The 15,176-nt window shown below is 42.5% G+C and overlaps 1 protein-coding gene across 1 annotated transcript in view; it reads left to right on the top strand.

The window, feature by feature from the left end:
- The window catches only part of RBSN (rabenosyn, RAB effector), a 131,399-nt gene extending 121,817 nt beyond the window's left edge, over window positions 1-9,582 (top strand). The window contains exons 13-14 of the mRNA XM_078661702.1: window positions 2,279-2,383; window positions 7,580-9,582. Coding sequence (XP_078517828.1) covers window positions 2,279-2,383; window positions 7,580-8,689 — 1,215 coding nt within the window. The 3' untranslated portion in view covers window positions 8,690-9,582. The remainder of the gene's footprint in view (window positions 1-2,278; window positions 2,384-7,579) is intronic.
- The last annotated feature ends 5,594 nt before the right edge of the window (window positions 9,583-15,176 follow it).

Here is a 15,176-nt window from a genome sequence, read left to right on the forward strand (position 1 = left end):
CACGGGGAAAGGCTGCTACCATAGCTCTTGTTTGGAATGTTCCATTTCAGAGATATGTGAGGCATCAACTTGGAGATCTGTTCATACATTTACAAGACAGATTCCAGAGCGGGTACTTGAGTAGGGTAGGCTTCTTTAAGGAACATTTTCGGGTCATTGTTGGAGCTATTTTTATTTCATGTCCGCCTGTTTGTGGTATGGGCTTGCTATTGTATTCAGTGTGTATGACTATTGATGAGGAACCCCTGGAAGAGAAGAAAAAGGTTATTCACCTGTAATCCTAGCTGCCCTATAGGGGAATCCTCAACTAAGTCAAAAGCCACTCTACCACCTCCCTGAACAGGAAGTATTACAGCTCTCAACAATTGTTTCACCAAGGATTCCTAATTTCGGTAAAAGTGACCTGATCTGTCACCTGCGAAGCATGATGGGATATAGGGGGTATTGTGAGGTTCTTAAAGGCACAGTCCCAGTTTTCTATCCTATGCTTTGCAGCCTATTCGCTAACAATGTCGCATATTCCCTTTAAGCAGATTTGTGAAAAATTTTCTATGGTCATCGTTTTATAGTGACTCATTTCTATGCAATTGGCTTCTTACAATGAAAATTCAATTAAATCTGGCCATTATTAGCCTTCTTTAGACTGCAAACATAAAGTGGTACAAACTCTTGTTATACATATATGTACACTTTTTAAAGTGCTTCGGGATCCACACACGTGGGCAGGACTATTCAGTGCTTATGACTTTCACGATAATTCCCCTGGAAGAGAACTAGGATTTTAGATGAATAACTTTTCTTTTTTTACTGCTATTATTAGTTTATTTGTCCCATAGTACGTGAAAGACAAACATATAAAACAACTACAGCAAACAATGAAGAAAGAAAAATTAGGTGCCACAGTAAATAAAAGTGAATTACAATATTTCGAAACAAAAGTATCTCACAAACTAACCAACCAATACAAGCAGAATATACAAACAGTCCAGGGGCGGCCTGTAACTATAGGTGGGAGCGGAGCGAACGGGACACACACGCACACATACACACTCACACGTGTGCGCACACAAACACATCCATTCACAACATTCATTACCAAACATTTATACATACACGCATGCACCAAGCATTAATTTAAAGCAAACACACACACTTACTTGCGGATCTGCCTCGGAGGTCCCAGGAGGCTTGGGACTGCTGTCTTCCCTCCTTGGCTGACCTAAGGTCCGCCAATGAGGGAAGGCAGCAATCCTAACGTCATCAGAGTGGGACGGGGTGATTATTTGCATTTGCCGATATATCAGCCTTCCAACACTTGTATGCTTTGAGTCTCATATATTGGGGATTGATCAATAAAATGTCCATGCAGTGGCGTGCAGGATGCAGGGCCCGATGGCCAATGCCGTTCCACAGACACCTTACCAGTGCTGGGGCTGGAGCAGGTGAGCCGATGGAGCTGGAACCTGAGTGTCTGCTGCTTGGTGCACCCATGCCCTGCGACAAGGACGAGGCTGACCCAAGTAAGGACTGTGGGTGACCTATAGCATGGGAGATCAAACTCACAGGAGTGACTAAATTCAGCAGATGCCTGGTACTTGCTGGTTAAAGCATGGGAAGAATTGTAAGTGCACTCGGATGGCTTGCCCAATCTGAGCCTGGGCTGCCCAGCAGAGTTCCTCCTCATGAGCAATGTGAGGCAGGTTTTTGCAATTCTGTGTCATGGTTGTGTTCTGGCCTGTGCTGTTTTTCTGCCACACACCTCAGTTGCATCCTCATGCCATGTCGTAATGTCACATCATAATTCAGTGGCAAGTGATGTCTACTGCTTCGCTGGCTTCATAGTTACAGTGCGTTAGAGTTTTTGTTTGTTATTATTTCAAATGATTGATTCTTGCACATCAGCACAAGTTCAGTCCCAAAAATAAATGCTGGTACAGGGTACTCGCAATCACAGGCGCAAATTATGCTTTAATCCTTATAGAGGTGTAACACAGATTGCCTCTCAAAGTTTGAAGTACTCGCTAACAAAGAAAAGTGTTGTTATTATGTATTTAAAATCTGCAGAAGCTATTTATCGAAGTAAATCATAAACTAAAGCCCAGACATTATTTTAAGCCATGTCAAAACAAATATTGAAGCTTTCTTTGATTATATTGAAGGAATAAACAGTTCGCATCCATCAAAATAAAATAGTGTGACCACATCATCTCTGTTGACGCTAGTTTGCTAACATTTTGTTAAGCATCATTTCATTCTGTATGTCTTTTGCTTCTATCAGGAGAAGTTACTAGGACTTATGTCACTGCCAACTAAAGAGAAATATGAAGAATTGAAAGAGAAACGAAAGCAGGAGAATGAGCACAAACTGCAGCTCGAAAGAAAGGTAACAATATTTATTGTGAACTGAAAACATGCTTTTTGTGGCTGTCAAGCAGGTTTACTTTGTATACACCAAGCGGTGTCTTGCTTTTCACCATGGTCTTATAGTCCTTTTTATTCTGAAATGAGAGCTCAGCATACTACTTTGCCAGTACAGTCTCAAGAATTGCCCATTTCAGATGCAGCTTAGGTGTGCATTTATGGCCATTTTGGAAATGTTATTCTAGAACCTATTTGTAAAGTAATATGGCTCACCAAAGGTTTTGATGGATTACTTTAATGACACAATGTGCCTGTTAATTTTGTTGGAATAGTGTTGTACACCGCCACCACCAGTAATCTATCTGAGCAAGGATTGGAAGTTAATCTCCTGTGTGCGGAATAATTACTTATCATAATAATTACTTATTGAAGGGCAAAGCTTTTCAAAGAGTGATAACAAGAACCAAGTAGTCTTTAATACACACCATTTTTACATAAACGTAGCAGTTCCAAAGGTCTTGCTCCTTAAGATGTAAGAGGAGGAGACTGGGTCTAATGTTTATTGCAGTCTCTAACAAATGGAGTTACCTGTACAGTACAGGCCTATTTGTGCGATACTTGTTCACCAGCCCCCCAAAAACGAACATTTCTGCAAACATAGATGTAGGTGTAGAAGAGATGTACATTCTTTGTACCCCAGAGCTCATACAAGGAAAATGTGTTGGTTTTTACTTGTAACTACCTTTGCTTACACTTCTTTTAGCTAGGTTTGTAAAATATCTGTACCACGAAAAAAATCTGTTACTGCTGTGTTAAGTTTCTTTGCGTCCTATGGCTGAGCTTTCTTTTTCAATATACATTTTTTTTAAATCCTCGCGCTTGTGGTGCAGCATGGTGCCAACACCTCAAGCTTCGGTGTTACAAAACAGCTGCACCTCGATTTATTCTGGCATTACACTGTCTGTTTTCTATTCGTGGGGTAACTGACTGGAGCTGTTGTGACTCTCGGATTGCCGCAGCTGAGAATTTGTGTGTCCTGGTGGTGCTCAGAGGGCAGCTGAAACATCGCAACCCCCTAGGGAACGCTGAATTGTGTCCGGCGTCTACTGCGGTGAGGGCCCTGTTTTTGCCTGTGACATTGGTTACTGTCCATTATTGCACTGCTGGGCATGTAGACCTGTCACTGACTGCCTGGGTTGTGACACCACGGATCCCTCCACACCTGGACATTGGCTGGGGGCTGCTGAAAACTTTGGGCCCCGGAGAGTGAATACTAGATTGGCATTGCAGTTGGGTGCGAGGGCCTGCGCCTTTCTAGAGTCGGTGTGGTTTGGATATGTTCGTGTCCCCCTGGTCTCTCCTGGGGTGAGGTGGGATCCGGCCCATGCGTTGGTGGACAGTGGCTCCCGCTTGCTTCCTCTGTCTGAATCCCCACAGCTCTAAGATGGGTAAACATGATGCCAAACAGCCTACGCTCCCATTATCGGCTCTTTGGGGTGTGGGTGTCAACGGCTCTCCCCTTGAGGCTCAGCAACAGGATGCTTCCTCGGAGACCGTCTCCCCCTTGATCAGGATATCAAAGGCATGTTCATTGATCTGAACCACAGCCTGCACAGTACAGACACTAAGATTGATCTCCTTACCACCAGTCTTGATTATATGAAGGAACAGCTAGGAAAAACATGGGGACCGCCTTGACCAGCTGGAGACGCGGGTGTCTGAGGTTGAGGATGCACCCTACAACAAATGAACATCTCCTGTGGATGGTGAAAGTTCTGGAAATGATCAAGGACTTGGAGGCCAGGTCATGGCGTAGTTATATGCGCATCCTAGAGATACCAGAGTCAACAGCCATGGACCGAATGGACACTTACATAGGCACAATGCTCGGTTCCCTATTTGGCTAGGCCCTGTCACCCTTGTTTGCAGTTGAGCATGCCCACTGCTCACTGGGCCTCTGTCCCCTGCCTCGGGCTTCAGCACGGTCTATAGTAAAGCGCCTTCTTAACTTTAGGGAGCAGGACGCCTCTCTGCAACTGGGCTGTGCATGCTGTGACTTACAATATCAAAGAAACTTGATCGCACTCTACCCGGATTTCACTCTGGCTGTGCTGAGATGGCATATTCGCTGATATACTCAGCCAAAATCTGGTTGTCCTTGCATGGCAGAACACATTTTTCACCAACCCAAAGGCGACACTTACATTTTTGCGCAAACTAGGAAATACCAGGGGGACTTGCGACGCATCGCTGGAAACTGCACGCAGTAGCAATCTCAGTGATAACAATTGAACCAGGTCCTCTTTAATGATGCTGCAGACTCTGCCTGGACTCGACAGGCTGTCTACTGGACGCGACCTGGGGGGCCCCGGAAGGCTCCTTGGGACGCTTTCGGTGGTTATTCTGTCTGACTCCTGTCTGTACCTGAAGCTTGGTAAACTCTGCCATCTGATGCCACCTTTATAACCCACCCTTGGCCACCCAGCCCTTTATCGCTGGGCTGTTCGTAAGATCTTCTGGTGCACTGAGGAATGTATTCCTGTACTTATTTCATTGTTTTGACTGATGGGGGAAGAGGGGGTGAGGAGTGGATGATTCACCCAGTTTGGGGGGGGGGGGGTAGTTCATGTTTACTTTATGTTCTTGCAGAGCACACCCATATACGGCACACCGCATGCATGGCACCCTCCTGCGCTCATAGTTTCCAACGCTAGGTTGTGCAATACTTTCCAACGTGACCCTTGGTAATGACTACTCTACGATGCGTACGCGAAATATTCGATGGCTTAGTGATCCGCAGAAAGCCCGCCTTGTATTTGTTTATCTTCGGCATCATTGTGTTAACTTCCCTGCTTTCAAGAATTGTACCTGGTTGACAAATCTCACCCTAGTCTGCGCTCGGGCTGGTTCTCGGCGTGGCCATCTTCATTCATAAAGTTAAGTGGCACACTCAAACATCCATTTGTGACGCACAGGACAGGTATGCTGTCTTGCATGGTATGTTGACTAGGCCCAATTGAAATTTAAATCACACCGGCACAATTCACGTAATTTCTGGAACTTTGTGTAACATATGTTATGCAAAATTCCAGAAATTATGCCATTACACCACTTTGCTTAATTACCCATGAAATTTCGTATAATTAATTACACTAAAGCAAATTAGGCACATTTTACACACTTCCAAAAAATACCTGCTTGCAATCTATCCCTGTAAGCCTATTGCCTTAAACACATGCTTTTCACAATAAGCCATTAATTAGAACAGTGGTCCCTAGAGAAACGACAATAGGAACAAGAGAATGAATATCGACCCAGTCAGTACTATATTTGTTGAACTTGTCCAGCCGGACAGAGGTCGGATATTTAATATTTTTTAATCAAATAAGAACACTACAAATAAAAATTTCTAAGTGGGACACAAGCCTGCATCCTACTAAAACAGGGAGGACAAACAATGAGAAACACAAAAAGGCTCAGACAAAGCTGTAGGTTTGTTAAACACAACATTTTCAATGTGACAAAAAAATCGCAAGGAAGCACCTTTACACATTAAATTGCAATTTAGAGCAGTGCATAAGGTGTTTAGGGTGTCCACGGCGTTTCGATCCATATAAACAATAAATTGATCATCAGGACATTTAAGATAAACATGCCTGTGTACAATTGCTTGTAATAGGCATTAGCAGATCTCGCGTAGATAGAGGTGTGAGGCTGATGGCACGGTAGGCGAATAGTTAGACCAAAAAAATTCTCTCTGCAAAGTTTATGAGGAAACCAGACCACTTAAGAAATCAGAGGCAATGGCGAGTTGTTAGCGAAAAATGACCCATCCAGTGATGGGAGGGGAAACGCTAGAGTACTAATTAAAATATTATGCCTTTATGCTTTATTTTCTGCTTTGAACTAAGGAGTTTCCCAGGATCACATTAAAGAGATAGTCTCATGGGTCATCATTGCTCAGTACCATATCTGCTGTGCCCCATTAAGGTTTTCTTAGTAATGTCCATGCCGCTATGTATATATGAAAGCCACAAAACTAGTTGTAAAGTCAAGGAGAGTTGTGTTTGAGAACAAGGGGTAGATGAGTGGAGCTGTGCATGTATATTGGTGATATTTGGCGGACTCCCTACTTCATTTTCCAGTCTGAGTTGGATCTGATTGTCTGCATAAATCAATTGGTGCTTGTGGTTTTCAACTAACAGTACCAATTTTAGCATACAAATGTTAATTACCAAGTTAAGGGAATTAACCCACAGGAATGCCCAATGACTAGATCTGTCAGGCTACCTATTTCGTATACGTTGGCTGTTCTAATTCAATCAAGGGCAAGAATCTAAAAATCCTGGTCTGTTGTCTTGCAAGCTTTCATAACGCTTGGATTTCAAAATGTCTTGCCTGCAGGTGACTGCCTAGTCTCTTCGATGGGTTGGAGCCAGCTGATGATTGTGAGATAGACTGTTGTTCTGCTAACTCTTATAGCAGTCTGAGCAGTCGCCGCAAAGAGTATTTTTAGTAGGTTTTCAATGCATGCTTTCATAGTAATAGAGATGAAAACATTTAGCAGGAAATGCATTTTAGGTTCTATATGATTGGAATAGTAGACCATTTTGCCCTCTGAATTGGTTTATTATAATGTTCGTCATTGCAGTAAATTAAATCAAGTGAGGTTCGAGTTCCCGTACCACAGACTTTCCACGTGTTGGCTTGGCCTTTTTTTTTAAATAAGTTCTGGCTTGTATCATTGGCAGGTTGTTCTTAACCAGGGTGTTGGTATTTTCTGTTTGGTGTGCTCACTATAGAGTTTTGCCTATGCTGAGGTGGGGAGCGTCTAGAAGGTTCTGTGTCATATTACACCGTTCTTTTCAGACTTCTTTGTAAGCCTCTTTTTGATTTATTGATTTGCTTAAGCAGAATAGGTTTTTGAGCTGTATTTAACGTTTGAACCATGGATATTGATCAGTGAATGGCCTGCCCAGAGGTTGCACAATTGGGTTTGATACTGCCATAATATATGCGAACATTATGTCTACCACATTGCCTATTATATGAACTTATTTATAATTAAGCAGCCTTAAGACACAATACATTTTTCAGAGCTGTGCTTCAGAGAGACACAGTTAGCGATCTTTCATTTCTTCAGTAAGAAAGCTGGTATTGTCAAGCCTAAGCTTGTGTATTTGTTATTTCAAATTTCTTTTTGCTTTTGTCTTCCTAGGCAGCACTTGAGGCACAGCGAAGAATGGAAGAGAGAAGTAAAGACTTTGTCTCGAGACCAGTTGGTGCTCCAAATGGGGAGGTGCCTACTCTCCAGAAGGGCAGAGCTAGGAAAGCGGAGGGTTGGCTCCCTACATTCAGCACGCCACGCGATTCTCACATCTCAGACCCTCTGCTTCAACAGATCCACAACATCACATCTTTTATTGAACAGGCCAAGGAAGCCAATCGGAACGATGAAGTGCAGATGCTGCAGGAGAATCTGCGGCAGCTGCAGGATGAGTATGAGCAGCAGCAAATTGAAATGGCAATTGAGCTATCTAAGAAGATGGCAGAGGAAGAGGCCGTACAGCTAGAACAATTGGAGGTGTTGCGGGAGAAAGAATGGGAGAGGGAACAGAACAGATGTGTGACCCATGAGGTCACAGCACACTCCCTGGACTTCCGAGAGACGAGACCGTTCCAGCATGATACTAGTAGGGAGAAGCAAAATCCTATTAACCGCACTGTGGAGCTGGATGATGGGAGGATAAAACACTTCCATAATTTTGCATCAACACCTCTAGTCCCTGTTCCAAATCAACCTAATCAAGAGACTATGGTTCATGAGGAAACCTTCCTACCTATTGAAAACAAAGCTACCCTCCTAAACCCCTTCAATGAAGAAGGGATTACCACTCCAATCGACCCATCTAATCCCTTTGCCGAAGACCTTGCTCATGAAGCTTCTATGCCTCTAACCAGCAGCAGAGTTCTTCAGAATGCCAAGCGAGAGTACAACCCATTTGAGGAGGACGATGATGTTGACCCACAAGCAGGAAACTGTGCTCCTAATCCATTTGAAGAGGTTGCAGTTCCTTTCCATGATCAATTAGAACATTCTTCAAATCCTTTTGAGCAAAGCACATCCAGTAACCCTTTTGAGGAAGATGATGATGCAGGAGAAGAGGAAGTTATAGAAGAAGATCTTCTCCTCCAGCAGATAGACAACATCAAGGCTTATATTTTTGATGCAAAGCACAGCGGGCGTTTTGATGAAGTAGAGCTGCTAACTGAAAATTTAAAAGATCTAAGGCGCAAGCTGGCAGAGCAGAAGGGAGCATGCCATTAAGGGAGGGAGTAATGCACACTAATGGGATGGGAGTCCAGTGGTTTTGTAGGATTTGATGGACAGCCAGAATGGGATTACCAGAGGAGCATGACGGAAGATGAAATCTGTACTGCACATTTTCATTTGGGGTAACTACCACTATCTTCAGCAACATAAAAAAATCTGAAAGTGAATTTGATGTCCATTCTGAAGCTGTTACTTTTGATGTCATTCACCTATGTTTTTAAAACTTCCACTAGTTCAAATTAATTTTTTAGGAATGTGACCCTAAATGACTTAGTTACTCAGGATGTTTCATGGGTGTCTGTGTTCCACACTATGGAGTGGTGACAAATTACATAGGCTTATGTGGAAGTGTTTTGAAATTATTTATGACCACAACTGCTTGGGGGGAGGGGGGAATGTAGGCTCCAAGTGGTTCCGGTGAATCCAGATATTCTGGAAACATTCACCAAATTCAGTCAATGGCAGGCCGGTATAAATGGATCTTGTTTTTTTGCCAAGTGGGCATTGGTTTAGGTTAAATACCTAGGTTTCTCTCGGCAATAGCTTCAAGTGCCATTGTGCTATACATATAATTGCCTTTGGAACATTCTGGAAAGACAGTCTTGATGGGTCGTGGTCAGAGAGAGGTTCATGGATACAGAAATGTGCTTGTGGTCATATTGGAGAGGATACGACAACGGTAGAAGAAGATGCACCCAATATTACCCAAGAAAGTGAGAATCTGAAAGGTTCTGGAAACAAAAAATGGTTTATAAGTTGTTGGAAGTTCTTGTGAGGATGTTAAAAGTGGAAGGCACTGATCAAATTGCACAGCAGCACTTTTAGTCGAACAAAAAGGATAGGCAACTGACAAGAATGAAAACGAAGACATAAACACTTTCCAAATGTCTCTCTGTAGTGTATATTTGGTGTTGCCCTACTTACTTGTGTCCTGCTCTGTTGTCAGATATACCCATTATCTCTTGATTAGGACATTGAAATAAGCTCACTGCCTCTGTTATTGCCTTTAGTACAGTATTACCGGGAAAGGAGTCCAGTTACAGACCCACCATACTTAAAAGGCCAGTAACAGTAAAGCCAAATTTAAGGATGTATAGTGCCTTGTGTAAAAGTTCAACCCCCTGGGCCCCTTTTTAGGGATTTATGTTCAGACCTAGCCTTTTAGGTCAAAAGCTTGCATTTTTAGGGACCGCAGTGGATTTTTGATTGCAAAGGCAATGGGATTCAGCAAAACATTGTACTGCTGTTACATTTCTTCTTGGCCTCTAATTTGAAAATAGTAACTACATGAAGCTTCATCAGTGATACATCTGCTTCCAAGGATGGAAGAGGTGTGCATGATGACAGAAAGAGAAATACATACATGTTTTTGTTACACAGGAACTAAATGTATGAAATATTGACCATAAAGCGATGATTGTATTGCATGGAGTTGGAGATGAAAGAACAAACTACACACAGTGGTGTATGTGGCTATTGTTAGTATTAGCCTCTCATGCAAGGAGATGTACTGCAAACATTTAGGGTAAGTTTCATCCAGCACACGTGGACGGGTTATTGTTATTTTCTTACCAACTTATTACATCCATCTAGCAAACTCTTTCCTGGGACAGAGCATAAACTTTGTTGTTAAAAGTTATATTTAGCTCGATATCCCAAATGAGTTGTTATTGTCTCTACCCAAAATAAAAATATTTTTTTTGCCAGGCCAATATTTTGGGCCCATCCGCCACCCACCATTTTTCTTACCCTTCTGAAATGTAATATTACTCCCACAAAATGGACTTGGTATTTTGTTTTGCTGGGAAGCAGATCTGTTGTCAGTGGTTGGACAATTCCAGATGTGATGTTTTAGGTGCACCTACTAAGGGGGTAACAAAGTCTCAACATATGATGTGTCCCCATCTGGTGCAATGTGTAAATCTGCAGCAGAAGAATGAGGTATAGATTTTGAAGTAGGGCTACAATGGGTATTCTTGCTTTTAGTACAAAGATTGGCACAATTGCACGCTGTCAATGTGGTTCTGCATTTTGTCCTACATGGTTAGGGAGGGTCACGTCAAAGGAGTGGCATATTCGGAGACTGCTTTTGACATACCTTCTTTACTGCCCCAATCCCTCTACTGTAATACATCCTTTAATCACATTACTCCACACACAGGTCACATAAACCAGCATCTTTTACATCCATTTTGATCCAGGTGTGCAACTGCAACGTAACCGTGCTTCTGGACACTAGCAGCAACAATGCACTATAGAAGTGATTTGTTATGTATGGTGCTCCGTGACAGCAACTAGCATGAATATCAGTTTCTAAAGCTTTATTCACTGCTGTGACAGCAGCAGTAGGAAACAAAAGCTGTTTCCCACTATTGCTATGTCATAAAGGCATTCCATACCATGGTGCCAAGGCTTCCTGGCTCTCGGCACGGTTATAGAGCAGAGCGCACCGCTTTAAATGGTAAGGAGTAGGGGAGGCATAGAAGGAGGTGGATGGCAGCAGGCCAGGTTTTTTTGGTGGTAGGTGTGGGGGGACAAGGAGCATAGACTGGGTTTTATAGCACCCTCGATGCTTCTCTGCCCTTGTGTAGCATTTGAAAACAGCAGCAGATGATTTTGAGGGCCATATTTAACAGATGGTTGAATAACTGTGATTTGAGAGAGACCCTCAGTGGAAAACTGTAGTGTACACACACTTCTACTGTTCTTGCGATCATGCGGTCTTCCCCGCGCGCCCTCAAATGTATTATTATAAATTCCCTTGGGCGTTCCTAAGTGACGGTCTGGTTCTACAGCAGTTACTCCTGCTGTGGATTCTCAACCGGATGCCTGGGAGCGTCGTGGGCTTGTACCGATTAAACCTTTTTATAAAACTACCACTCTGGTGCCGCTATTTATCTTCTATATAAACATCCAGATTCTCCTTCAGGAGATCTCCAGTGATATTCACAAGTACTTAAAAAAAAAATATATATATATATTTCACTTTCACCTTTCTTTAGAAAAACCTATATCTCTTAATTTGAAAATGAATACTTGAGCATGGTATATTGGCCAATGGGCTGCAGTCATGCAACGCTGACACGGTGACTTTACGGGCTTCAAGTCCTCTCTTATCAATCCATCATGCTCTCTGTGTGGTAGTTTTGCCAGTTAATCTTTTCGATTCTTGATGACCTGATCCTGAAACACAGAGCTCAGACTTTTTAAATCTTTCCAAACCTTCTTTAAGCGTCTTCACAATGTCTTTTTAATATCTGGAGTGTTTTCCTCTCATTTGTTTTAACTAAATTTTGTTTCTCACCTCATAAAAATGCCATCTTTTTTGTGAAGTGCCCTGCTCGTGACAAAAAAAGGCTACATCTGATCCTTATGATCTGTGTATATTTTACTTACTGGACTCTTGCAGCATCCCTCACATGTGTAAATGCTATGTGTGCCCTGAAGGGTCATGAACAAATCTTTGTGAGCGAAAACAGCACAGGCACGATGAGTGCCTTTTTCAGAGTGAACTGGTTGATAATGAGCAAAGAGAAGGTGAACCCAGTACAATTGCTGCCTGATAAATCTGTGAGGACTCCGTCAGGGGAAGACCCAAAAAGAGGCATCACGGAGCAAAACATTGCAGTTTCCTGTCGATGTAGAAAGCTACAACGTCAAGGTAATGTACCTTTCTGTTCAGTGTTGACTAGGCATTCAACTTTGAAGAGGCACAAACATTTGGTGTTGGGGGAGTCTATGTTGTTGTAAGCACCATCCGATGTCCAGTATTATATGCATCTATACAGATATCTGCTGAATAGCTCGGGAATATGACGGTGTGGAGGTTATATGCAGCCTTATACGAGTATTTAAGAGCGTATTCACCATTCAGAGCTTCATCCCCAAGGTAGAAACACTAGGCTCTCCAGCTCCCATACTTCAGGTTGCCTCTCTCCACATCATCCTGTGATGCCTGCGGAGCCCACTTCTCCAAGATCACCACAAGAAGTGCATGTGAGTAGTGAGTGGATCCTTTGCTTCGGCCCCTTTACCTCAGAGGAGATCCAGAACTCCACCAGCTTATTATGGATCTTGCTACATATCTAGGTCACACCATTGTTCTCATCATTCCAGGCGTTTTTGTACACTTGGATGTTCATTTAAGTATCACTCACCTTCTCCAACATCTCTGGTCATAAGCTGTTCAACCGACTTTAAAATATGCTCCTTCTGCAAGATTCAGGAGGATCTCATCATGGGTGAAAAAAACCTGTAAATTCTCCTGCTGGCTTTGAAACACTTTACCAGAAAAAATCTTATGGATCTCTGCTACCATTAGTTCCAGGACCCTTCGATTCAGCAATGGAGCTTTCATACCACCAGCTTCTGCTAAAGCACCACCATCAAGGCTTCAGATAAAATACAGACCACCTGATCAGGACTTATTTTTCTTAGGTTGCATCCTCTTTGTGATTGTGTCAGTGGCAATTCATGCCAAGGCTCCTTTATTGACTGCCCCTCCAGATGATGACAGTATAAAACAGGAAGAGACGTGTGGAACCTACCACAACAAAAACAGCAAATGACGTTGCCCTCTTAGGCAGGTATGAAACGACTTGCTCCAACAGTTTGCAAATTACTTCCATAGGGAATGTCACAAAGACCTCCTGGAAATACTCAACAAAAACATGATGGTTTCAAACCAGTTCATCTTTGGTGCAGCCTCTGACATTTCAGTCTTAGCTGCTGTTGGCTAAAATCATTGCCTGGCATTCTTACTGGTTTAGCCTTATGCAAAAAATACGAGTCATCAATCTTCCTTTTTCAAGCAACCTCTCAATCCGCACACACACAGATGATTAGATGGCTCATTAAAAATTGCAATGTAAGTCCAGCTGCAATAGGCCTAAAGAAAAATTGAAATGGCAAATAACCCCCCCACCCCCTTACATGCCTTACGGTGTATGTTTTGTACAAGCCGAGAGTTTAATCCGCTTATGTTTTCACATTCTAGAACAGATGCCCAGTTAGGGCAGGAATCCTCGAGAAATCTTTCTGCATAGTTTTTATTGTTTTTTTTTCTTTTGCACCACTTTTATTTGGGGGTGAAAATGATAATCTATTATAATTATCATTGGAGTTCCCACGAAGGAAAAGGAAGGGCGGCTTACTTATAAGTCTAGTTCTCCTTCAGGGGAATCTCCATTGAGATCATATCTTGCCAGTGGATGAACTAAAGAGGATTAATCATCCTCTGTATTAATATCCTTTGACTCTCTTTTAAAAAGAAGAATTGGGACAACTGCCACTGAGAAATCATCATTGGATATTGCACGGTTGATAGTCTTTCATTGCTACACTGCCATTTTCCCTTCATTTCCTTTAAAAAAGTTTTGTGTGTCACTTAAATCTCAAGTGACCGCTATAATTTCTTTGTTTTTTTAAAGTTCATTGAATTGACCAATATCACCTGTTTATAGGTTGATTAATTATTTCTATTCACGTAAAAAAGCTTTTTTGTAACCGAACGTGGAGTATATATTTATGTTTTAAAAAGTGCTCTAGGCTCCCACTCATGGGCGAGTCTATTCTGTGCTAATGATTTCAATGGAGATTCCCCTGAAGGAGAACTAGGATTACAGGTAGGCAACTGTTCCTTATTCATTGTTACCCAACTATAATTCTGCATATCTTCTGTTTAACTACCCACAGAATAAATCACGTAAATAAATGTCTGTTGTTTAATACCATAAATCGTTGGTAACTGCCTGCTTCGGCAATTTACTCTCAAACCTTTAGAATTTACCTTGTACGAAAACAAAACATTCAGAAGACAAATCCTGCAAACCCTTTATTGAGTTGGCCAGTTTTTACTCTGTTAGGAAGAGTAATCTTAATCTTGGAACTCTGCCTCTGCAAAGGTTCTGGTTTTACCTCCTGGGTCTGTTGGGACATAATTTTTTCACTGTTGAACTTTTTTCAAGGTGAATTCTCTAGACACCCTGGCTATCTACATTATCATTATGCAGTTTTTGCTTGATTTCGCAAAGGTGCAAAACGTTTGTTTGGAAATATGGGTTCTCTTGTTTTGCATGCATTCCGTTGCTTAATTGCTTCTAGGTGCTTGCACTGTGGCAATTCATGAAGAATGAGGCGGAAAGTTATATGCAGAAGGTATGATAGGTTTTGATTTAATTTATGAAAAGCAAATTACTTGTGTGGTTGTGGTGGTTTCAAAGTTGAGGATCAGTTATTAACTCGTTACGTGCTCATGACGGCTCCCCTCCGTCATGAGTCACGGTAGTCGTGTGCTCAAGACGGCCGGGAGCCGTGTCCCAACATTGCCGCTCCGCCCTGCTGCAATTAATTCCCCCCCTGTGCAGGCAAATTAATCAGTGGGAGTAGTTCGGACAGCTGCCAGCCGTTATGAGCACACGCCAAGTGTGGCCGGGAGCTGCCATAAGCACCGCCGCAGCGAAGGGGTTAAGAGGCATCAGTT

The sequence above is a fragment of the Lissotriton helveticus genome, chromosome 9 (assembly GCF_964261635.1).
Source record: "Lissotriton helveticus chromosome 9, aLisHel1.1, whole genome shotgun sequence".
NCBI lineage: Eukaryota > Metazoa > Chordata > Amphibia > Caudata > Salamandridae > Lissotriton > Lissotriton helveticus.